The following is a 26,923-nucleotide window of genomic DNA, read 5'->3' as shown; positions in this document are numbered from 1 at the left end:
TTCTCTTGAATTTTCATGACTTTCTGTTTCTGAAGTGCCAAACTTCCCCGTGTTTTTAGAAGTAGAACAGGAATCCCAGAAAAGCTACTTCATTCCTGTCAATGTGGTAGTAGGGCTACCAAGTCACAGAGATGAGTGTGTTTTATTATCTTTCCATAAAGCCTTTTATTTTCCCCACGTGGCTGCTTATTCAGGTTTTAGATAGACAGTCTTGTTTCTTCCAGTTTTGAGGAAAAATTTTGTCTGTCATAAGCAAAATCTTGGAGGCCTGCGGAAAGATCAGCCACGGACTGCAATGGAGCCCAACCAGAGGCAGAGCTTACAACTTACTGCTGAGTGTCTTCTTAGAGCTGGGGTGGGCTAGTGAACCTGCCGGTGTCCTGCTACACTGAAAACTCAAAGCCTATAAATATTTAGCTGCATGGATCCATCTTAACCATTTTCTGACTTAAATCTTTTATGATTCCTTCTGCTTTAATCCATGGGTTTTTTTATTTCACAAACTACACAACTTTGAATCTATGCTACTAGCTTTTAGAGTAACAACTGAGCCTTCAGTTAAAACCAAGCCACTGAGTGGGACCTCTCCTTTTCTGGCAAGTTATCTTCCCCAGCAGAGAACTGTTCGGTCTCTGAACCAATGCCCTGCAACCTTCCCACTCAACCATTTGAGGAAAGAGGAGGTCAAATCTGAACTGCCATTGTTTCTACTCTTTGAAGGTGAATTTTCATGAACTCACAAGTCATGGGTGAAATCTTGAAGAAAAAAAAAAAAAAAAGAGAGAAAAAAGGGTAATGTAGTAGAATCACATAATCTAACGATTTGGCTGGTTTTTCATGTTTAAACTTGAGGGATTTTTATCATTAGTTATCTGAAACACTGGTTTTAAAAGCCACGGCACTTCCTTTGATTTGTTTTTGCATCTCATAATCTTTATTATGCAGAGAATTGATTTCATTAGTTTCTTATTAAAGAAGTGTTACCCCAGATGCAGGAAACTAGATCAATCCAATGTAGGAAACTATGGAAACTACATAGCATGCTGGAAATATCAGTAATGAAAACAACAGCAAAGTATTTTCTGAACAGTATTGCAGGGGAATATAAAACCTCTGTAAGAACTTTTGACACTTGAGAAATTAAGAGGAAAATTTATAGTGAAAGCGCCTACAATACAACACTGGAGAAAAGAAGCAATAAAAGAACAAAGAAAAAAAGTCTGCCAAAGACAGAAAGTATTTTAATAAATTTAAGAATACCAGGAAAGTACACTTATTCAAAGCCTATAAGCAATCCTTTCTTTATAAATATAATTGTCTAGACCTCTGCTTTATAATTTAGTTTCTTACCTGTCTTCTATTTATAGTAGTGAAAACTTTGATCAAAATGAGAAATTAAAGCTTAGTCAAGCTCTATTTGCATTGCAAGTTTGAGCCCTCAAGCATGGCATTTTTGCAGTCTGCATACCATTTCTTTAGTTTTTAGAATTTTAGTTAATATTCAACCTCTTCATTTATGCTCAACAAATCTGCATGAATAGAAATACTGAATGTACTGAGAGGTGAGAAAGCATAGTTCAGATTTTTCAATACTTTCCAGTGTTAATGATGAATTAAATTCTGTGTGTTGTTTTGACACTTACTTCTTCCCACATTTTCTTTTTTCCTTTATGATGTGGAAGCACAGGGAATGTCCCCAAGCAGTTGTTTGTGTCATATGTTCAGCCTACTCAGCTACCTGTGCATATTTATACAATAATGCCCAAGCACCTATACAACAGACATTTCAAAACGTGTTCTGTTTCAATCAACATTGCTTGTGACCTGGTCCTGTAAAAACCACTTAGAGAATTTCAGTATCTTCTCTGTTAGCACAATATTGCCATAAAAGGGAAATCCATACCCATTACTAGCCCTTGAACTATCATGTTAAGATATGGTACTGATATACCACCTTTCAGGGAGGTGTTCAAAATAAAATCAAATGAAAAGTCTCTTTTTTTTTTTTAGCTATCCCAGTGGAAATTGAAAGGTGGTGTGACTTCTTTCTTTCTTTTCTTTTTTAAAAAAAAAAAGAGAAAAAAATCTGCTTTATTAGTCTACATGCTCTCTGTTGTACATAAAAGTTAACATGCAAAAATTCATCGCAACAGAGCGTATACACTCAAGAGCTTTCACTTGCTATTCCATTATAATTTGATTTATAGTTACTCAAGTGTGTTGAAATGCATGCTAAAATTTATTTTAAAAATTTTTCTAAAATAAAAAGAATACTTAATCAATCATTCTGCTGCTATCAATGAGATGCACTCTATTTCTGTGGGCTCAAAGTTCAAGCAGTAACCTCCAAGCTATCATTTCTTCAAAGCTACATCACAAATTACACTATTACAACTAGTGCTACTTAACTCCTTTGAAGGCAGTTTCAGTAGACAAGCCAAACACTTGGCTAGCAGGGCAATTCCATTTCACATTACAACACTTAGACATTTTTATCCATTAAGTTTTCAAAAGTGTTTCCCATAAACCCATAGACAAGCACTACAGAGTGACTTCAGAAACAAGTGCTGCTCCTTACTTCTGAAAATTGCAACTAGTTTTATTGTTTTCAAGAGTAATAAACTATTTTGTATAATAAATGTTTCTCTACAGCTCCTCTAATTAAAGGTTTAAAGTGAAATTCCTGACTGTATGCTCAAACATAGCACTACACAAGTAAAACTGCCAAGTGTCAAAACCAAACCAAAACAGAAAAAACACAAACAAGGACTGTGGGCTTAGATGGATTTAATTTAATTTCACCAAATTGTTACACAGATATCATACAAAGAATTAACTGGAGAATAAATCAATTAGTAGTTTATATGGGAATTCTTACATTAAAATCTTTCATGTTTTACCAGCACGAGTGCTCACAGTGTCCTTTCTAAATGGTGAAAACAAAATAGGATTTAAATACAAAATACATATGATTACTTTTCACGTTTTTGTTTGGTTTCTACATTGGGTCACCACCTTGTCCTAAAAAGCACCATATTCTTCATGAGAAGTAGTAATTGTGCATTAACCTACCTTTCCCACCTTTGGTATTGTTGCCCCAATCTTTCAGGAAGGAACAGGAGGCAATCTGGTGCCCGGCTTGCAGTTGTGCCCACATGGCAGGCTCAGCCTGCTGACCTGAATGCCACTCACAAATGCCAAGCTCAAAACTGGAAGTCTGTGGTGCTAAAAGACAAACAATCACTTCTTAAGAAGCCATTATTTATGAGACTACTTCCCATTAGAAACATATGCTTATTAAACTACTTGACAACATTTCTGCCTCAGGTTACTTCAAAAGCGTTGTGTATCACCGAGTGCTGTCTTGTATTTCAGGCTGCCATCTTTAACAATGCTGTTTTAAAAAATCATTCCCTAAAGACAGATGCTTCTTTCAGAGCAATGGAGTGCTATTTATGTTAGCCAGTCACTGCAACCTTCATGAATTCACTTCTGCAGAAGGAAGCGAATTGCCAGGAAACATAAAAAAATGACATGTCATAACATGAAATACCTATTTACTTTTCTAGATAATAGCTACAGGAAAATCACTTCTGAGAGGTTAAACTCAGCAGCATCTCCATAATACTTGCAACAGAACACTTCTTTTTAAAACCAAAAAGTTTCTGAATATGTCACCACATATTTTCAAGAACTTTTTAAGGGCAAATCATGCCTGACTAAACTAGTGGCCTTCTACAATGGGGTCACTGCAACAGTGGACAATGGAAGAGCTATGGATGTCATCTATCTGGACTTCTGTAAGGCCTTTGATAATGGTCTCCCTCAACATTCTTACTGTTAAATTGGAGAGATATGGGTTTGGTGGATGGACAGTGAGATGGATAAGGAATTAGCTGGGTGGTCACATCTAAAGAGTTACGCTCAATGGTTCAATGTCCATCTGAAAACCAGTAATGAGTGGTACCCCTCAAGGGTCTGTACGGGGACCAATACTATTAAATATCTCCATTATGACATAGATAGTGGGATCAAGTGTAACCTCAGCAAGTTTGCAGATGATACCAACTTGAGTGGTGTGGTTGACATGCCTGAGGGATGGGATGCCATCCAGAGGGACCTTGACAGGCTTGAGGAGTGGGCCCAGGTAAACCTCATGAAGTTCAACAAGGCCAAGTTCAAGATCTTGCACCGGGGTCATGGCAATCATCACTATCAGAACAGACTGGGGGATTAATTGATCAAGAACACCCCTGAAGAAAAGGACTTAGGGATACTGGTTGATGAAAAATTGGACATGAGCCAGCAATGTGCATTCGCAGCCCAGAAAGCCAATCGCATCCTGGGGTGCATAAAAAGAAGTGTGACCAGCAGGTTGATGGAGGTGATTCTTCCTCTCTACTCTGCTCTTGAGAGACCCCACCTGGAGTATTGCATTCAGCTCTGGGGGCCCCAACATAAGAAAGACATAGACCTATTAGAGTGGCTCCAGAGGAGGGCCACAAAAATGATCAGAGGGCTGGAACACATCTCCTGTGAAGAAAGGCTGAAAGAGTTGGAGTTGTTCAGCATGGAGAAGAGAAGGCTCTGGGGAGACCTTGCAGCCTTTCAGTATTTAAGCAAGGGTTATAAGAAAGGTAGAGAGAGACTTTTTACCAAGGCCTGTAGTGACAGGGCAAGGGGTGATGGTTTTAAACTGAGAGAGAGTAGATTTAGATTGCGTATAAGGAAGAGATTTTTTACAATGATGGTGATGAGACACTGGAACAGGTTGCCCAGAGAAGTTGTGGATGCCTCATCATTGGAAGCTTTCAAGGTCAGGTTGGACGGGGCTTTGAGCAACCTTGCATCTACTGTAAGACATCCCTGCCTATGGCAGTGAGGTGGGACTAGAGGATCTTTAAAGGTCCCTTCCAGCCCAAGGCATTCTCTGATTCTATGATTCTATGAAGTTTAAGATGCCAGACAGTAGCTGCAAAATCTTGTGTAATTAATAACGGCTACAGAAAGAAAGGCATGATTTTAAATGGGATTACGCTATGATAATGGAAGTTTCATTTCTTAATATTATTGCAGGGGAAAGGCAATCTTCTGGTTAAGAGAGAGTTTTAAATAGCAGTCAGGGTATTCCAGAGAAAACACGGAGATTCCCAACTGTATGGAGGAAACAATTTTATGTCAGTATATATATACACATTACTGTCTACTGCATCTCAGAGTTATTGCATTATTCACATTACTGACACCTCAGTGAAATGTCCTGTCCAGCTGATGCTACAAACGTCCCATCTCTTCCTTGTTCCAGTGTTGCATAAACACGTGCACTTTTTCTAAACCATGTATATTAAGTGAGAAGAGCTTGTGGAAAACTTATTTCCCATGGAAAATGCAAAATTCTAGAATGGTCTAGAAAAGGATGGATTTTGTCAAATTTCCACATTTGAAAAAAGTTACAAATACACTCAAAAGGAATCAAGCTCTTTAAACGCTTTTTAATTATTGAAACAAAACATTTTGATTAATTTTGCATTTTTTTTAATTTAGTTGTAAATATTTCTGAGGGAGGTTGTTTGTTTTGACAATAATCTCAGTCTCTTGGGACAAAATACCTGTTTTCCACCTCTTAATTCTGCAGCATGTCAGACAACAGTAAGTTTAGTATTTTGGATTTTCTGACTCCCATCCCTGTAGCAGTTGATCTGAAAGACCCTGCATCTGGTTCTGCATCAGTGATACTAAAGGCTACATTTCTGCATTATTAGAATTAACTAAGGAATTGAGTTTGAGATTTTTTCAGCTGAAGTATTCATACTGGATTTTTGTCAAAATAATACATATATAATTACTCTAGTTTTCCAGAAAAAAACTAGCTTTGCAGAGAAGGTATACCACTTTTGCATTACAAGTGACTTAAGGAGGACAAAAAACTCATTCTCCCTTATAGCATTCAACTTTCATGCCTTGGGGCTCTTTGCCTTCACCCCTATGGCAAGATCAGAACGACAATCTTAGAGTTCTTCACATATATAATTCGTCAGGAGTCAAGAGGGAGTTCTGCAAGGCAATTGGACACTTGGAGAAGAATATGAACCCCTTGAATAGAAGGTCTACTAAAGGTATAATTATAAGAGAATTTTGTATTATGCATATTTTAAAGCATGACTTTAATATTTGCTATTTGACAGCTAAAATATTTTTTCTGCGGTACATATGCAATTGTATAATAAAAAGCTGTGGTGGTTTTGAGTGATAACTGAAACAATTTGGCAGCTGTTGGGAAAACTACAAACTGTAGAGTATCTTAAATTGCTATACTGAAGATAGGGTTTTGTTTTGTTTTTTTTTTAAATGCATGAAGTTTACTGTCTAGCATAACTGGACAAAAGACTGAAGCGGAGCAGTTTGGGAGACAGGGGAGGGAGAGAAGGGAAGAAAAAACTTAAAACTTAATGAAATTACATTTATATTTAGCCATCACAGTTTGTGTCAAGAAACTCCTGAAAGCACAAATACTTAAGCTATTTTACTCATGACCCTAAAAGCATAGTCATATTAATGAATACAAATGTACAGGTCATTTCTTATGTGCTTTTACACTGGGATTGAAAATCATGAAGGGTACATTAAAAATGCAAATTTTAACTAAAAATTTCATGCAATTAAAGTGGTCTTCATTTAAAGTCTTCTTATCCAGACATTCCATAAGGACTAGAGAAAAAATTATTTCAAATTCAAACAACCATTAATCTGAGGTTTTAATTATTAGAAAATGTTCAGTAGTAAAATTCCTCTTTCAGGGAGAAAATTAAGATCGTTTGACCCTCTTTTTGGCTCCTGTGAGCAATTTAGATGTCACATAATGAAGCTGATTTTCCTAACGGGAAGCACAGGAAAAGAACTGGCTTTTATTAGAATATACCTGAGGTACTTAACAGTGTGGCAACTCAATCTGTATGTCACACTATATACTTCAACAGCTGCCACGTAAGGTAAGTTTAACACCTAGATTTATAAGTTCTGGTGAGTACACCCGGGTTCTGTTTCAATTTTTTATTTTTTCATCTCTTTGAGACAGTATTTCATCTCTGTAACTGATTTTTTTTTTTTCATTTTTGTTTGCTTTAGAAGCATTTTGTTTATGAAAAAAGCCAATATATTTGTACAGAGAGATTTATATCCTCCAGTGGGAACTGGTTAAGCAATTATATAGGTTGCTAGAATCTAGCAATGCATTTTTTTCCATTTTAAACCTCCTCTTTCATCTGCAGAAATCCTCCAAGGAACAGAATAAAGTTGGGAGAATCACACATCTGTCCTCTTTTCATTGTCAGTTTCAAATTCATTTTTTCAAAGAAAGCATATTGTAAACTTACGTGAGTTCATAGACAAGTATGCCCAAAGTTTTAAATTAACATCCTTGCTCATTTAAGTTGTACAGTTAGAAAACTTCTACAAAACAGAAAAGCTAGATGGGCCCTGGCATGAAAATATTTATATAATATTTGCTTCTGTATTTCTCCATTGTAAGAAAGTGGAAACATGGAGAGACCTACATGACCAAGTTTAGTTACATGAAACTTCATTTCCCCAATATAGATCCCCTTTGAAATAAATAGGTATACATGCCTGCCTGAATCATTACCCTAGGCTTGGTCTGTGTCAAACACTGCATTCCATACCTCAAGTTAAATTTAAAGACTGAACCCTTAGTGCCTGTGGTACACCTCAGAGACAGGAGGTGCTCTGAATCAGGACTGTGCTCACCTGAGGATGTGACATAGGTGCCACAGTGCAATCTTCTTGTGTAATACAGAGCAGCAAGCAATCTGATTTATGCTAGGATGGGTAGTATTCCTTTCCCATGAAAATACATTGGGTTGAAAAGAGAAATAGGAAATGTTTTGCTAAAGAAACCCGACATGCAGGGATGGTCTGGCTGCAGAGCTGACTTAGCCTGACATTACAGCTCTTGGAAGTAGCAGAGCGGAACAAAATAGCCCCACTACATAACTGAGGATCAGGACCTTCACACATTTAAAAATATGCACAAGTGCCTTGGGAATCTCCCTAAAGTCAACTCCAAAACTTTTCCTGAGCGGGCTGAACACATCAGTTCTTTGGCCAAAACCAGTAGATCTTTTCTGCTCACTGAGGCCTTAGTACTTCCTGGCTGCAGGAAGCTACATTTATACTGTACCAGATTTCTTAAGGTATTTATTATCACATCTAAACACAATTACAAAGAATGACAAGACAGATGATGGTTTAGAGGAATGAAAATGAGCCAGATGAAAATGTGGAGTTAAGAAAGCCTTTGAATACCAAAAGGCTTTCCTTTGTGTTTTCTTTTCTAATCCAAGGGAAAGACAAAGTAAAATGATCTGTCTCCTGAAAAACAGCTATTCTTACCACAGGCCAGAGAACATCCTTCACTGAAAGTAATATCATCAATGGCAACAGTTTCATCTTGTCTCTGGGTCTCCACCATCGCCCAAAAGATAACCTGCAGAGATTAACAGCAAATCAACAAGAAATGGCATTCACCAGTGTCACAGACAAGAGAAAAAACCTTCCAAGATATGCCAGTCTAGTCCATAGAGTTTCTATTAGAAATATGAGAACACAAATCATGCCCTTAACAATTTTGCAGGATTACCATCCTGTTTTTTTCACACATCTGTGGCTTGTCAGCACAGATATATAGTCTAATCATCTAACTCAAGAGTGAAGTAGCATTTAACAGGAAGGATCTGAAAACCATAATAAAATACATTAAAATCTAAGCAAGGATCACAACAGTTAAGAAATACAAAGGATTTTGTATTATGCTTTATCAAGCCATTATGCCACCAGAGACTGGAAATGTGAACCTTTTCTGGTTGCTTTCAGAATTTATCACAGAGCCAGAGCAGAGTCAGAGCAACAAACATCATCAGTCAGAAGTCTTTCATGAAGTTCTTAGCCAAAACAAACCTTAAGGAGTACTTGGTCAACTGTTACTCTGTAACTGTATTCATTTCTTCCTAAGAGAGTCTTCTATACACAAAAAGTTACAAATATTTTACATTTCCATCTTAAGGGCGGATTTCAATCTACATTTGTAAATGTAGAGACTACCAGCTTTTTTTGCAGTGATGTAGAAGGGGACTGATCATCAACAGTCCTTGGGAAAAGCCAACAAAACCCACACCAATCAAAACAACCCAACAAATCGATCATATGAATAACATTCCTTAAATTATTCCCTAGCCATAACTTGGCATGTTACAGCTCTAGGCTTTTGCAGAGTTCTGGGGACACAATCTACCTAGAGGTACATTCTAGCTCTTAATAGCAAATGTACAGTGTTAGCTAGATAATAAGTTTTCAAATATTAGCTTTAGAGTTCACAGGCAATGTTGTGCCTAATTTAAGAGATCACAGCAGAAAACCTGCATTTATCCTATAAATTATCATCAAGAGTACAGTATTCCACTGGACAAGATGACACAACTCAGCCAAGGATACGACCATTATGTTATGAGTTGGGGTTTGGGGGGGGGGGGGTTTGGGGGGGGTTGTTTGTTTATTTGTTTTTCTTAAGCTGTAGTTGACCTGCACAAGAAGTGTGGCAGCCTGTAAAGTCAAACTATCCTGGCATTATGCAACCAGAGAGAGGTGTAATGTTATCTGCTATATCACCAGTGAGAAATCCAGGTCTCGTTTATTTTTTTATACACATATGTATATATATATATTTTTTTTTTTTTTAACACTGCAAAGAGAAGAATGGCTGGTAACCACTTTCTCTGGCAATTATTCTATGAAAACCATTGTTAGCAGACACATGGACAACTGCATTTTCTAATACAGTATTGTTAAGAAATACTGTCACCCCATGTGTTCATTCTTCTTTGATCACCTGTAGCACAATGGAAAGAGTGTAGTTCACTGAAATCCAGAAATTTTGAAGGAACAGGGTTAATCCTGATATGTTTTTGTTTGAAATTCTTTTCATATAATGATGTTTATTTCATTTCATGTTGATGCCTACTTGGAAAGAATAAGTATGCCACACTAAATATTAATAGCATCATATCACATTCAATAATAAGTTTATACAACTGAAATGCAGTACCTTGGAAATTTATTAATTTGATTTGTTTCAGAAAACAATCTTTTGAACTGTTGAATGTTGCTGCAACAACATGTATAGTTAATATTATTTAATATCAAGGATTTGACAAATATTTGACCTTTTCATGTTGATTTTTCATTGTGAGGTCAAAATCTAGTTATTAATAACTTAATTTATCATACATATTTATATATAGCTTGCAGTTAGGGCTTTATAGTCAGATTTTATTTTTAAGTGAGACACAGTGATTTAAAGAATGCTAAAGAGATGCACTTTCACTTTGCTGGTGCAAAATCAGAAGTGGCTTTAAGTTCATATGCCACTGGAGCACACAAAGTATTTGACAACTTCTGTTTCCTCGAAACTCGTGAACAGTTTGTTTATATGGTCAATATAATAAAAAGCATGGATTTAAGAGGCTTGCTTTAAATGTATATGTTATCAATGTCTCTACAAAGAGCTCCTTGCTGACTGATGTTGTAGACATTCAACACATGCTGGTATTCTGAACAGCTGGGGAAGCTTCTCCAATGACAAAAGAAACCAGCTATTTCTATTTAAAAGTGTTTGACTACAGGAGGGGATTCAGGTGCCCTGAAGTCTATGAAAGGTTTACTACGGACTGAACTAGGAGCAGAGTCAGTGCTGCAACTCTGAACCTACCTCTCTAGAAAAGCGCCAGTTCTATTTTTTTTCTTCATCGTGTCTTAACTTCCCCACATGACAAAAAATCATGCTAGATGCCTCCAGCTGCCCTTGGGTCTAAAAAGAAGGTTACGCAGGCTTTATTTGGCACAGATACCCATCTGCCCTCCCCTGAGGCGTTCAGTCCAATAATAACCACCTCAACTCCAATCCACATTTATTTGAGCTAGAAGTTGTTTAGTTTTCCCTTTCACACAAAGTCTAGAGCTCTTTCAGTCCCAAAATCTGTAATGAAAATGTCTACTTAATGACACTATTTGCTCATAACTGTAATTAATAATTGCTGCCTAAATATGCAATATCTATGGCCATCAGAACAAGTTAACATTGCAGCTCAATTAGCGGCAAGGAAAGCTGTAGTGGAAATGTCGGTGGGATCTAAAACAAGCTGGGCTTCCCCCACAAGTACAGCCATGGCAAAGCCCAAGGTAAAACACAGGAATCAAGCACAAAGACAAAAGTGAACCCCAAACCCAGAACCATTTCCCTTAATGAAGTCTCGGAGACAGAAATTTGTTCTCAATAGAACAGGGAGAAAGTAGTTTAGGAGAGCAAACCATGATACAGCTCTCCAAAACCCAGCCAAAACAAACATATTGAGCTTGTCATGTATTGAGTAATTAAAGCAGTGGTAATCTTTGTATTTCAAAATTCCCTACAGTTGGAGATTTTTGAAAGCCAAAACCAAATCGCCTATCCCATAAAGAGTTAATCAACCCTTTTTTTTTTTTTTTTTTTTAAGTAGGAAGAGACAAAAGTATTAAATAATCAACATCAAAATAAACAAAGCAAATAAGCAGCAGAGGTTGATTTTAATTAAAATCTCACTTCAAATGCGCTTGCAAAATTGACAAAAATACTCAAGCACTGTATTTCAAAGAGATTTCTACACCCCAGAAAAAGTTTTTTTTCCCATTCATTTTTTTTCCATAGAAACTTTACTCATCAAAATTTTATCTTGAAAAGTGCCACAGGTAGCCCTCTTGGCTAAAGATCTTGCCATATCAAAAGAACAAGTGCAAATGGGCAAGTGAATTGCATTCACTTGTATGACCAGCATCTTGCAAGTTGTCACTGGAGGAAAAACATGCAACCAAAGACGAAAGTTTGCTCAGCTTCATCGTCTAGGTTTAGTGAGGTACTCAACTACATTTCTTTAGCCAATTGTAATGATTACTGCAGTAAGTTTGACAAATGCCTCTAAAGCTGGACTGTACCCATCAGTTCACTTTATAGAGCCCAAAGGATAACAAGGTTTGTAAGCAATAATCTAATTAGGATTTGATCCAGAAATTTAGAGGAAGAAGATGCCATATTATATTAACCGTTCCCAGGTTCACTCAATTTTCTAAACAATGTGAAGGATGAAAAAGTAAATCTAAAAGTTAATCCTTCTGGTACAAGCTCATATTGCTCTACATATATCAGGTAGAGGCAAAGTATTGACAAGTAACAACATTGATACTTGTGTTGAGTTAGGTACAGGTGTTCCGTAACATACATTTACAGTCAGGGTTGAGCAGGCAAGTATTAGTTCAAAAATCCAGATCTTGTTGGATGCTTTAGCACAACATTACCTCTGCAAGTCAAGTAATTATGTTACTCATATGGTTTATTGAAATGAGGTTGTGCTCTCATGCCTTCAGGTTTGTATGCTAACCAACTCTTCAGAGTAACTACTGTAGGAGGAAATGCCTCTAATTTTCTTCTCTGCTCCCCACTTTCCCTCCAGTATTATGCATAACAGCGGATATACATCATCCATGATATTATAGCCCTAAGTTACATTTACTGTGCTAATGTTTTGTGTAAATGCACATGTAAAAACATTTAAATAGCCTATGAGACTTGCATTGTTTTTCAGCAGCTTTGAGCAAAATAAAACCATATGCATGTGTTCTGTGACAAAGGCTCAAAGCTACAATGAATAGTTAAGTACAGTATTTGTCATGTGAAGCATCCCTATAGAACAGTATCTCATAGTATAGGATGGTATTTCCTACATAAATTAAACTTTGAGTTTATCGGTACAGTTAGATTGAGGCTAAGGGAATACTGTATTGAAAGTTAAGATCCCGAGTATATCACCTTTATGGGCAGGTAGATAATTTATGATGCAATGAGACTGATTGTTTTATTTAAGAGACATGTACAGTTTAAGTAATGTTTAGCATTAGTTTTAACACCACCAAGAGATAAGAAAAAGCAGTATTTGTTAAAGACAACTATGAACTTCCAAATGGCTTCTCTCTCTCTTACCTCATGCTAATGCTTTCCATTTACAAAATATTTAGGTTTGACTTATTAAAAACCCCACAATTTATAAACCATTTAACAAGTGCAATTTACAGTCACCTCAATTTACCAACCTCATACTTTTCAGTGCTATTGATTGTGATGGTATTTGCTTTCCACTGATTTTGCAGTTCTCCTGAAACTTGCCAGATGTTTATAATAGTATCTTCAGAGTGCTTTTGAAGCCCCACCATCAACGTTCCACTGATTTGACTGATCCAATAATGAAATGTGATCTAGGAGGATGAAAAAGGTCTGATTATTCCAGGGAAGTACTATGACAAACAATGCAATCAATACAAGGACTATGCATCAAAATACCTGGCAAATGTGTTCTTCATCATTTGGAAGGAAAACATTGGTCCTTAAAGTTGCAGAAGAGGATCGCATTTTAGAGGACAATGAGAGGAAATAAGCTATTAAAAGGAATAAAAAGAAAACTTAGAAGCTTGGAAAAAAGTTATATAAAATATAACAGTAAAACAAGAAGAGGCATACATACAGGTATGAATTATTAACTAAAAAGCCAATTAGAAGTTCTTCCCCAAAAAAGATTCATATTACACTTGTACCCATTGCGTGCCAAGCTTTTGTTCATATTAAATATTGACATAACATTGTTCCACATTGCCGCTGAAATTTCAAGTAGGGTTCCAAAATGTTTCATGTGCTGATGGCTTGAATACTCAATTAATAAGTGCAAAATTTTGGGACAAAGTAGGACTAACTCAGCAAGCTGATCAAAGAGCTTAAACTCCAATTATTGAATAGATCACATATTTCATGCCTAAACAACAAACTGTTGTGACCAACAATACAGATTTATTACAACAGTTCAAGTCTTAAAGGAGGTGGTGGAAGATGGGACAGGAGGCTATGGTGTTCCTCTCTTCCACAGGACATGGGTCTGGTTTTTGCCTGCTCAGAAAATTGCCTCACTGCAGAAAGGAGGTCGTACTATCCTTGCACACACTCCCAATATAAAGGGTTGTCTTCAGAATCTCCACACTACCATTAAAGATACCATTATCTTTCCATTTATAAAAGAACTCCAAATAAAGCTTTGCTTTACTTGGAAGTGTAACAGCTCAACAAGAGTCAGTGAAATATGGTTGTTGCTATGCCTTTTGACTGATTGTGTCTCTTCCTGACTATATTGTTTCAGACGTTCTAAAAGATGGAAGGCAACCACCCTATCTTAGGATATCAAATACTGCTGGTCAAAACTTGGCTCTTCCTGAACATGAAGATTTCAGAGATGTTAGCTGTTACAGGATTCAAGGGGGGGAAGGCTCACATTCTTTTATTAATTTTTTTCTTCCTTTCCCTTCTCTCCTACTTCCCAAACTCCAGGCAATGTCAGGTAAACTGTTGCCCTCTGACATTAACATGTAAATGAAAGGAGAATTATGAAGGAGAAAAAAGCCAAGTGGCACTGAAGGAATAATAATAATAAAAAAGTCCTGATAATAAAGATTTACTACAGAAACCAAATATCAGAGGATGTGTAGTAAGATCTAAATACTTCATTTATAAAACTACCAACCCTGACCTCTTATCCTTGCGTGCAATTGCAAAGTCACTGACAACGGACCACAAGACTAGGTCAGTGCTGGAGCCAGCTGAGCAGTCCCCCCCAGAGAAGCATTTCGCAGCCTGCTACCAGAGCTGTGGCCGTGCTCCTCCTAGGTTTTAGGCCTTTCATGACTGCTCAGGCAGCACTTTCAGAGCCTGCCAGCTGCAAGGATATTCTTCCTACCCCCAACAGATGGCTTGGTGCCTCAGCAGAGCTCTATCCCTGACTCTAATCTGTTTCATTTGGTTTTAAATTTCATAAATTTTTGAACTTTTTTCTTTCAGTTCCCTATGTATCTAAGGCTCATAAACAAGGTCAGATTTCACCAGCCACAGGAATTTTAAGTCTTACACAGATCGGGCAGAAATAGTAATTTTAAGAAATTCTTTGAACAGTGATTTTACATTAAACCTCTGCACAGATAACAGGTTTCAATTACTAAAAACAGGTTGTATTTTGTTTTGTGCGTTTTTTTAAAGTGGTTGTCACTAGTCTGTTCAACTATATTTTCAGTGAAAAAAAGAACCATGAGAAGATACAGAGCTAAAAAAAACGTGTTGGGTTCTTGTAAAAGATTACATACATCTTCAAAGGAGTTACATCTACCAAGTGATCTTTGCTCTTCTGCTAATGTGTGTGCAATTACTTACCCTGATGGCAGGAACTCTTCCCTTTAATACTCTGCCATAGAGCATATTCTGCTCAATTGTCACCATACAATATAATTTCTGGTCTTTAAGCAGGAACCAACATAAAACTGATTACACAGTCTGTTGAGTCACCAGCAGTGAGAAAACTTGAATAGCTGCCATAAGGAGATAAATATTTCCTAGGCGATTAGAACCAGTATTCAGAAAATGAAAGTACAGTTTAGCCATTCTCCAGGTAGAAAAGTGAAATAACCAAATACATCTAAATCTCCTTAGCCATTCAGTTCACAGATCTGAGTACACAGCCTCTCAGAAAGTTGATTAGGTACAGGTATTCAAGCTTTCTGTTATCTGATCAAAATAACTTAGATTAGCATGGCAACCACACAGTTCAGACCTGGCAGATACAATGGTGACTGAGCACCGAAAACAAGTCAATGGGATTATACAGGTGACTGAACAGTTTGCTTCCTCTGTAACAAACACTTCAAGTTGATGGTTCTCCATCCTTTGCTGGCTTTGGGTTTCTGCATAAGTTAAATTTTCCCCTCCCCACCAGTTCTTCGCAGGATAAGGGTAACCTTTTTTATTGGTTATAAGCAAGAATATCTTTCAGGTCTTTGCTACGTCCTCATGTAGTGTATACTACTGATCAAGCACAAAGCCTAAAAACTTCAGATAGAACAAGACTGTTGCTTGGTTAATTAATTTTGATTCTAGCCAAGAGTTTGCTATATTTTTATTCCACAGCATTTGTCTTTTATCTGCTTTTTGATGGGAAGAGCTGTTATTATTTTAAAGACAAAGTGTTTCACAACTTACATACTTGAAATAAAACTTGTGTTTATGAAAAAGGTTTGGTAGTTACTCAAATTTTTGTGCTACCATCAGTATAAATCAACATTTAAGTGCAGCCTTATCTCAGAAGCATAGTACACACAAGGATGTGCTTGTATGTTACACACAAACAAAAAATGAAGTTGTTAGAAGCACATCGCATGGATAAAGTTTCTTAATCACAGAGCATGATGAAAATTGTCAGCTGTGGAATAAGAACTTGCAGGAACATTCAGAGTGGGTTTGTTGATGTTTTTTCTATGAGAAATTTTTAAATTTCTGTGCCATTTTAATTTTGCTGATTTCTAAGCAAGTTTTCCATGCATTCACCTTTAAACCACCAATTCACATTAATCATTATACGGAACTTCTACCTGTTTGGTAGCTTACGCAATGTGTAGGAGGTGCTGCTTGCTTCAGAACAGTACAGATTTCCACACCCCCAGATAATCACAGTTTGGGAATGAGGTGAAAAACACCTAGGCTAATCAGTCTTACAAAGACACTTTAGTCCCACATAAGGTTATATTCTTGTACACCCTCCAACGCTGCATGCCTGCCTTCAGGTGCTTGCTCTGAGGGCTGCAGCAGCACTGCTTGTACACAGGAGAGGTGAGAGGAGGTGGGTGGAGAGAAAGGGAAGGAGAATAATGGAAAATAAGGAGAAGAGGATTAAATGGTTTGGGGTGATGACTTCAACCAGCTCACATCTTTATTGTGAGATTAGATGTCCCCATCAAATTCCTTACCTCCTTCCTTGCTTTCTTACAAGCATGCCTTCTAACAGCTTTGGAAAGCAGAAGGCTTACTGCAGCTAAAAAAGTTGGCTCAAGGTAGCTAAAAAGGTATGAAGAAAATCATGTATTACAGAATGAAGAAGCCAGGTTTTGGAAAGCAGGGTTAATTTGGCAATTGGGCAAGTATAAGGGACATACTTTGTCTGAGGACAGGGACCATGAATTACTTAGTTGAGGGACAGCCTTTGATGAGCAGTGGAATTGTAATAAGATTTAGAGAGGAGTTGGCTCAGGCTATCAAAACTCTTCCTGTCCCCAGATCCAAAGTCATCTTCTCTCAAAATATTTAGAGCAGTATTATTAGCCACAGATAATAGATACACACACTCCGGGCGCTCACCTATCCAAGAAGAAACGAAAATAACATCTCAAAATGGGACACCCAATACTAATTTCTAAACTTTGCAACCATCAAGACTGAAATTATCACCTGATATCTCCAAAACAGGTAAAGGTCATTCAGGTAGATAAACATGACTCTTAATGAGTGATTACTTGCTCCGCCATGATAACAAGAATTGCTTTCTAGAATACTGTCTTTTTTTCTGGAATTCTGCATTATTGTAATTGCAATCACCCAGAAACCTGGACACAACTGCTCAGAAAACATGTGGCAGAATACAATTGAACTATCAAGACATTAGTAAAATTAAGCAACTTATAAAATAGAGTACTATATAATTTGTAAGAGCCCGTGGTTCCTTCAAAGAACATGAGGATTCTATGAGGATTCTTACCACTGTCATTCCCATTGTGGTCAGAGTATGGTGGTCCCATGCTAGATTGACCATTTCTTCTTATCCATCCAGGCTGCAAATTCAATTCATGAAGAGCTTTGCATAGATCAGTTTCAAAATCACACTTTTCACAGGAAGAACCTGAATTAAAGCAAACAAACAAAAAATTAAAACAGCAAAAACAGAAGCAAAGGGATATTTTCTCACCATTGCTTGCTATTTAATTAGCACACAAAACCACTCTGTACAGCCTCCTAAAAAAAGTAAGAAACGTCAGAATTTTTAAATCATGAACAAAGAGAAACAGGGCAGTGGAAGAGAGACAAGAGCAAATGAACATTGAAAAAAACCAAAACAAACCACCAAGCCTTCCCCCTGCCAAACCAAACCCAAACCAGTCCATTTATATTATATCACTGTAACATATGCTTTTCCCTTCACAAATATCTTTGTAGCTACCTACTTGTAGGAAACTGTCCAAGCTAGCATAGCTTACATGCAAAGGCTGTTCTTAAAATATACTGCAGCTATCAGCTGGAGAATTTCAGTATATCCTCCATTTATCCAGGGTTCTCACATAGCAAAACAAAGACTTAACACCAGGAAATAACCAGATAGTAAAAATATTTTTTTATCCCACTACTGTTTATTTCACCATTTTGCAACCTACATTTTTGGGGAACGTAGTATAAGTTAGTATCTGGGAACTTAGTATAAGGTCATTCCCAGAAACCCCCCAGGGCCTAATAACAGAAAGGTGAGGCTCTTATCATCTGACATACTCCAAAGTTTGCCAGTGCTCATCATCTTTACTAAGCTGCTGCATAAAAGCAGAAACCATATTGTTCAGAGAAGAGCTGAAACAAGTCCTCAGAATGACATAGTCTCCCTGTTTGTCTTTCCTCTGACTTTATTTCTTCCAGTGCACATGGCAATGTGGTGGGGAAGGACTGCTTCTCCCCCTTCCACATTCCCCTGTAGGGCAGTATAGGTTAGAAAAGGGAGGCAGAACACATCTTTCTGGCACAGAACCCAGTTTGGTGTACCAGTTCATTCAGGGTTTTTGAGGTGGGTATGCAACCAGATAAATAATCGCTTACTGGGAGGGAGGGAGGGACAGATGTTTATTTCTGCTCTGGTGTCAGACTGCCCATTTTTGCATCACATCCAAGCTGAATGAGCTTACATGTGCCTGATAGGCTGGATGGCCCCATTCCTTGAACCACTTGTAGTGGTGGGAGGATTTTTTTAAAAAAAAAAAAGAAAAAAAAAAGTCTAATCAGATGGATCTGTAAAGAGGAGGCTTATTGCAACTTCACCCCAAGCAGAATGGCTGGTATGTGAGACTGCCTCCAGATTTCATGAGCTGTGTAGAAACTTTCAGTTCACCAGCATTTTTCCTTACACAGCAGAGGTGGATAGGTTCAAACTCTGCCTTCTAATCACGATTCTGGTTAGACATGAGAGCTACAATGCCTTTGCACTTCCTCTCAAACTGGTTCTCACTCCAGGCCCCTGCTAATGCTTTCAGTCTATTCTATATTATCACAGTTCACTAATCATTTTAAATAAAGTTGCAACTGCAGCGTTTATAGTCACACTATGATGTCCAATTTCACGGCTTTCATATTCACATCAACTTACTGCAACAATTAATTATAAGGCGAGAGAGGGGAAAATAGATATAATTCACGTAAGCATTCCAGACTCAAGTTAATGTGTAGATTGGCTGATTCATCAACCAACTTTTAATTGCTGCTTTTATTCCTTAGCTCTTTAAGTGGCTGAAAAGCATGTCACTGGTTCATCAAAATCACAAACACTGCTGAGGCATATCTGCTTCACATTACATAAAATGCACCAAATCACATTCAGTATTTCCTCAGGAATTTCCTCATAGCTGAAAAAACAATTTAAAATGAATATGTACAAAATAGAAAGAACAGTACCCTTTTAAATTAAAAAAAATAAACCCTTGATCATTCATTATTATTTTCCAAGGCAATATTCATTTTCACAGAAAATATAACTTGAAAGCAAACCAATGTAAATTTGCTGGAAGATAGATTTACAAAGATAAAGTCACTGCTTAGAGAGGAAAAGACCACGGGAAATGTGTGGGATGTTCTAGATATTTTTTGCAGAATTTCCTGTGAACAAAACAAATATTTAAAATAACCTCTAAGGAAAAATTCCAAGTCTCACAGAAACAGACCACAGTTTAAAGTTCTGTTTCAAGTGTGTACGTGTACAAAATCTCAGTTTGGGATATTCTGGGAGTAAAATATTTTTAAGAATAGTTAGTGACCATTCATTCTCCAGTGAATAGTTTGCAATAGTGGTTCAGAGATAAAAAATGACTGTAGGGTTTATTTTGTTGCTTTTCCAATGCTGTAGCAAAACAGAAACAAACCACATATGAATTCCAAAATTATGATAAAAACACATCATCTGAAATTCCAACTTTTATATATTTTCAGTGCAGAAACATCCTTAAACCTGAGTAGACCCCAGAGAAAACAGCAAGGACCTGTCACGGACAAGAGATTGGAGAGCTGAAACCTAAGTAGAAAAATAATTTGTCAATAATCCCAAATCGGAACAGGGGGTGGCAGCAGGATGAATCTTCAGTTTGACAACCTGATCTGTATCTTTATGTCTGACAGCTAACTTCTCTCCTGGAGTGATCCAGAGCATTATTCAAGCAGCCCCAGCACCCACAGCCTGTCACTCAGAGCATAGTTCCACACCTCTGGCTCATCCATACTTAAAAATACAACTTTTTTTTGTATTTAGGACTTTCACAGAGCCCATAGGTTCATTTTTCTTAATTAGTCTTTGGAGCAACCTTTAATTTCTCTACTTTCGTATAAGCATTTGTCTATAGCAGTATTCCCTCAAAAAAACCAAGTATAAAAAGCCTCCATAAAAATTAATGGAAGAATGCATCTCTTGCTGCATATTCTGCAATCATAATAGAAAGTGTTGCCTGGAGGAAATGCTCTTTCTAGGGAAACCCAGACCAGGCACAATGAGGATTTCAAGGCTATGCAGTGCAACATAGCATAACTGTCCCTTGTGTAAGTGATAAAAAAAAAAAAAAAGCTAACCTGAGATGTGTTAGTCACATCAGGGGATTCAACAGCTGTAATTTCCAGCCATTGGCATTTAATACATTTTAATACAACACAATAAAGTTACAAAATGTACTGGTATCCAATACAGTCTTAACAATTGTCTTATTTGCAGAGTTAAAAAAATCAAGTATCCTAGAGTTAATCCTAAACTCCTGTTCCAAACAGATATCTGCATCATATTTGGATAAAACAGGGAGTCATACTGGAATAAGAAAACCAACATGTATCTGGGCACACAAGTGTAATTTGAGGAATCTGGATTTAAGTTACTGCTTTTTCTCACAGATTTCAGCTGAATTCAATGATCGCTAACATGCTCCAATTAGCATTTTTCAGTGTGCACAGAAACACACAGGCTCATCTGAAGACAATCTACTTTAAATTTAAAGCTAAATCTTAAAAACCCAACAAATATGGTAGCTTAATTTGTTGCACAAGTGGAGGAACTTAGATAAGCTTTAAATTAAAATTAAAATTTTTGATAAATCCAAGCTCTTCTTTGCATTCCAGAACAAAGATCCTCAAAGAGAAGTACTATTTTATGCATCATATGAAATAATTTGCAGCATCATTTTGTGCTACAGTATTCTGGAAATAGTAGATTTCTGATGCAAAATTACTCAGACGCTAGCAGTTAAAAATCACTCTCACTGCTTAGATTTTTCCTTTGAGGGAAACAATAGCAACTGTATTCAAAGCCTCTGATTGTGACAACAATTACGCTAGGATTATCAGTTCATGAATTCAAGAAAATTTTCCCCCTTGTCTAGACTGAAAAAAAAAAAAAAAAAAAGCTGTTGTCGCTTATACCTTGATCTTGAATTTCAGCAAACAATTTTACCATGAATTAAGAAAAAAAAGTAATATTTGTTAAATCTCCATTGAATTTATGTGGATGAGGAAACACTTGCTTTGTTACATAATATCCATATGATGATTTATGAAAGAGTTGCACTGTATAGAGTTTGAAAACTAAGCAGGAAAAATCAAACTGAAACAGGAAGAAACTGCCATAGAAAAATCAAATGAGGAAGGGGGGGAGAGAATTCCCAAACATTTTTGTAGCCAAAAAAAATGCCCCCCTAGTTCTCTCTGCTGCCATGTTTAGTTATCAAACAATATCACACTTATGATGAAGCCCACGGAGATATACCTTGTTTCTCATCACTGCTGCCTCCACACTGGTTGGTGAAAATGCACAGTTCCCCAGATGGAGCAGAGGAGCCATCACCACGCTGGCATCCGCTTCCTGTAGGTGACTGAGTATCTACCAGAGCAAAGCAATATAATACCCAGAAGAATATGAATCTGTTCATGGGCTATGTTACTATCCAAGCTTTCACTTGGAAAATAATTACTTAAACTGTCTAATATTTGTCATGAAGCGTCTTTGCAAAAGCTGTATTTACACACATCTCTCTGAAAGATGTTTTTAGAACCTCACTTTCCGAATCTGCAGCTTAAGGGAAATATGGTTTCTGTAAAGCAGTGACTTTCAACCCGGTGTGTCTTTGGATAATATTTAACTGAATTATAACATTGTTTTATGACTTAAAAGTTTTGGTTCATGCTATGCAAGTCAACTGTATATCATTAACTTACTGATTGGATTTATTGCCTGATAGTTTGCAAATATGTTAGATAAGAAAATAAAAGGAAAACAGAGTAGAATTACTAAGTGGCCAACATTCATAAAGATCTCTCTTTTCTCAGAGGGACATGGCAAATGCTTACAAAACTTATGAAGAGTTTGTGCATCAAACGTTGAAAACAGCAGAGAAATTCAAAGTTGATTTTGCATCAAAAGGATTGTAAGTGACTGATCTAGGGAAAGATTTAGAATTTACAGAGCCTGTAGACATATGATGCTGATAGTCGAAAGGGGTATCTTGTCCTGATTTCAGCTGGGATAGAGTTAATTTTCTTTCTAGTAGCTGGTATAACGTTATGTTTTGGGTTCAGTATGAGAAGAATGTTGATAACACACTGATGGTTTCAGTTGTTGCCAAGTAGTGTTTAGACTAAAAGTCAAGGATTTTTCAGCTTCTCATGCCCAGCCAGCAAGAAGGCTGGAGGGGCAGAAGAAGTTGGGAGGGGACACAGCCAGGGCAGCTGACCCAAACTGGCCAAAGGGGTATTCCATACCATGTGACATCATGCCCAGTGTATAAACTGGTAGGAGTGGGGGTGCGGGAGATTGCTGCTCAGGAACTAACTGGGCATCAGTCAGCGAGTGGTGAGCAATCACACTGTGCATCACTTGTTTTATATATTCCAATCCTTTTATTATTTTTTTCATTTTATTATTGTTATTATTATCATTATTAGTTTCTTCCTTTCTGTCCTATTATCCTTATCTCAACCCACGAGTTTTACCTTTTCCCCCTCTGGTTCTCTCCCCCATCCCACTGAGGGCAGGGGGAGTGAGTGAGCGGCTGCGTGGTGCTTAGTTGCTGGCTGGGGTTAAACCGTGACATATCTATTTATTATTTACTTGGGCTACAACTGTAGATAATGACTGAACTACTTTAGAGTACCTGGTTGTTAATGGAATCATATCTGCAAGTACAATTTGCATAAATGCATGAATGGACTGGCTATTAATGAATACTTTCCAAATTACTAGATTCCTGTATTTTCTGGAAAAAAATAATATTGTGTGTGATCCTACTAGTGTTCTCCAAGGTTGGGAAAAAATTAGAGATACCTAGGATCCCATATCTGAATTCTTATGAACAGTGAACAATGTGATCATACAAACCAGTACAGTCAGAATTTGTTGAAATAATAATAATAATTTGCCACCCATTGCAGGAATCCATCATTAGGGGAAACTAGCACCAATACCAACTCCAAGTATATGACCCTGCCAACATATTCAGTCTTTGTCCAGGGTTATTTAGTTATAGATATAATCCCCACTCCACCCTCATAATTTGTGTAATGACTAGTTCTGAAATAGTGCATTTAGAAGAAAAAGCATATTGTCAGAGTTGACGCAAAAGTTCCTTATTAAGCTGTCAAGAAGAGTATTTGCATTGTGTAAATAGATTTACAGTGCATTCTATGGTAAGCCAATTAGGGCTCACCCAGCAGAGATGGCCATTACTAGAACATCCTCTTACAAGAGTACTCCGTCAGTACAAGAGATAGAAGTCAGTGGACTGATTTACAATCCCTTTGATGCAAAAATCAGCTTTGAATTTCTCAACTGTTTCACTGAAACACACCAGTTCTGACAAAGCTTTTACATGGATGAAACAAGGATGTTCAAATTGAGCAGAAGTGGGGAGAGATATCCAGCCAGTCCAAAAAGCCAACCTTGTGACAGAAGATTGAATCAACTTGTTCCATTTAGTCTAGCAATGCGAAAAACCAGAAAACTATATTAACAAAGTACCTTAAGCACTCTAGATGCCCCAAACCCAGGGGAAGGAGAGATAGCGAGAGGAGAAGATGACTGCAAAAGTTAAAGGACAGTATTAGCCCAAGGCAAATGACTGTGAAAACTAGACAAAATTAGGCTGACAATCATGTAAGCCTGGCTATCCTTTAATAGGAATAGCAGGATGTAAAAAAAATCCAACTACTTTCATGATAGAGTTGTATTACTTTACAAAAAGGATCATAAAATTGCCCAAGTGGCAGCTTGTAATAAGTAACTGATGCCAGCAGCTCCAGAGATTTCTTCACCTATAAATTCCCAAGACCAAATAACTGGAATGCACATACCACTGCGCATACCTCCAATTTGCCTATTAGCCCTGGTGAGCAGAATTAAGACAAGTTATATCTCTGTAACTAAAGTATGCTGATTAGGAAGCAGAAGTGCTATAGTATCTACAAAGAGAAACAGACAACCTATGTCTGGAGGCATATCAATCATTGCAGATCTGTATTTTCATAATGTAAGAAATCTCTTGTCAGGGTACAAAGACTACTACTCCAACATTGCCTGAAGGCTAGCAGTCCAAGGTCTGATGCAACTTCCTATTATCTCCAACACCAGAGGCAGGCATATGTTTATTGTAACAAAGGTTTCAGTTCTGCCTAGAATGCATTTTCCAGCTCGTTTGGTTCAACTCCACCCTTTTCATCACTATCCTTCTGTGGACATCATTTTATGTGTTTCATTTCAATGCTTTGTCCTCAGGACGTAAAGCTGGTTGGAAAACATCCTGAAGAAAAGCAGAGTTACTAATAAATGAATTAAGAATTCATTAATATCTATATATCAGAGTTCATCAAGAATGTGTATCATTGAATTGCTTGCTTCCTTTCTGTAAGTACAACTTCGATTAGAAGCTTATATTAAAAAAAAACAACAAACCAAACCTATTCCATATATGTCCTATTACTACATTTGTAAAGGTTTAAATGTTTTATGCTATTCAGCTGCTGTATTTTCCAATCTATTTTCTCCAACGTACAATATTTCATCTTATTCCTTCTTTTCCCCTACATCATCTAGAAGTCCTTCTCATGTTGTTGCACCTTACAATGACAGGATTTCCCAGTCTCTTAGCTTTCTCCCATTTTATTAAAACTTTTGCTGCAATATTCTAAGCTGTAGCATAAAATCTGCAGACAAGCTCTGTGAGCAAGAAGGTAATTTTTAGCAGAAAGTGGTATCCATTTCCATTTTTATTATGCTCTAAAACATTAACAAGAAGCTAAATTGCATAACCCAAACAAGTCAGAATCACCATAAGATCTGTTGTAAGTGAAAATAGATGAAGAATGCATCAAACATTCAGAAAGCATTTAGGGTGTTATCCAAGGATTTTTAGTGAAGAAAAAAAAAAAAAAAAGGTATTTCAGTGAAGATCTAACAAAAAGCACAAAACCAAAGAAAAGGTGTCTTTTTTGCAAGTGTGTGGCTATGTACAAGGAGGGAGAGTTTCTTGACAAGTGCAGCAAGTCAGCCCTCTTCTCAACTAATAACAAGAACACCACAGTTTTTCACAGCTCTGAGAAACATATAAAAAGGGACAAAAAGATGACTCAGAAGAAAAAGACTTGCAGGAAAGTCAAAAGGACAAACAATTCAAGTACTGAACTGCAAGCACCCTGAAAGCAGAAAGAAGAATCAAGATCTAGAAAAAGGAGGAGCAGAGAGAGAATGAAGATGTATAAACCAGTAAAAATATGCAGGATGTCAGAGAAGCAGAAGAATGGTCAATAATCAAAGGGGTTTTTTGAAAGCAGTAGAGAAATTTTGCAGAGAAACTAAAGACTAAAAGAACAAGCAGAGCCAGGCACTATATCTTTTCAAAGTTACTTTAACAAACAAGCAGTTCTCAAAAAGGAAAAGAAAAAGTTAAAATAAAAACCTGCTTGAATTTACATCAAAGCTGGATTTATCTGGCTTAGCCTAATTCATTTAATTTAAGCCAAGACAAAATACATTTTCTGTAAGTGAAAAAAAGATTGTCCTCTCAGCATTTTCACTTAAGTAAATGTGTTGAAAAAGTTATAGAAATTTAATCTAGGATTTTTAAAAGATAGGTCTTATGAAAAAGTCCAAACAGGCTCTGAAGTAGAGCCAGAAAAGTTTTCTATTTTTAAGTCAACTTTCTGTTGACATGAAAAATAATCTGCTTAAGCAGAAAATGGATTGCAGTTAGTAATTCTCCATTAAGTTTTTGTAGAGCCAGTGATTATCAATATATGAAACAGAGGAAAGAACTCAGAAAATGGGACATTAGTTTCACCACCTGAAAACAGTGTTCAAATTTTGCTATCACTACCAACTTTCTTTCACGGAAGTCTTACAGAATAGAAAACATAGTCACATCTTCAGAGAAATCAAAGTTTCATTAAATTTAATATAACCTTGTAATGGAAAGATTATAGCATTTTTATATGTGATCAGAGTAGGGAGCATTACAACACCAGCGTATATACTTTTAACATATATCTCATTTTCTCTTAATGTACAGTTTTAGTAAACATCATTAATTTTAATACAAACAATCCTCCAAATTTCTTTATGCAAGAACAATTTTATCCAATCATTAAGAAAACCACCAAAAATTTATTTTTTAAAGAATTCACAACTATTCAGCCAAG

General features: G+C 36.9%; 1 protein-coding gene across 1 annotated transcript in view; it reads right to left on the bottom strand.

Annotated features, from left to right (window-relative positions):
• The window catches only part of MALRD1 (MAM and LDL receptor class A domain containing 1), a 296,114-nt gene extending 273,947 nt beyond the window's left edge, over positions 1 to 22,167 (bottom strand). Inside the window, exons 1-6 of the mRNA XM_041122748.1 lie at positions 22,005 to 22,167; positions 17,715 to 17,855; positions 13,439 to 13,533; positions 13,192 to 13,353; positions 8,410 to 8,503; positions 3,073 to 3,225 (exon numbers count right to left, since the gene is read on the bottom strand). Of these exons, the coding sequence (XP_040978682.1) occupies positions 3,073 to 3,225; positions 8,410 to 8,503; positions 13,192 to 13,353; positions 13,439 to 13,533; positions 17,715 to 17,855; positions 22,005 to 22,167 (808 nt within the window). The remainder of the gene's footprint in view (positions 1 to 3,072; positions 3,226 to 8,409; positions 8,504 to 13,191; positions 13,354 to 13,438; positions 13,534 to 17,714; positions 17,856 to 22,004) is intronic.
• Between the last annotated feature and the right edge of the window lie 4,756 nt (positions 22,168 to 26,923).

Source organism: Aquila chrysaetos, chromosome 3, assembly GCF_900496995.4.
Source record: "Aquila chrysaetos chrysaetos chromosome 3, bAquChr1.4, whole genome shotgun sequence".
Classification (NCBI taxonomy): domain Eukaryota; kingdom Metazoa; phylum Chordata; class Aves; order Accipitriformes; family Accipitridae; genus Aquila; species Aquila chrysaetos.
This window is presented reverse-complemented; position numbering and strand designations above follow the sequence as displayed.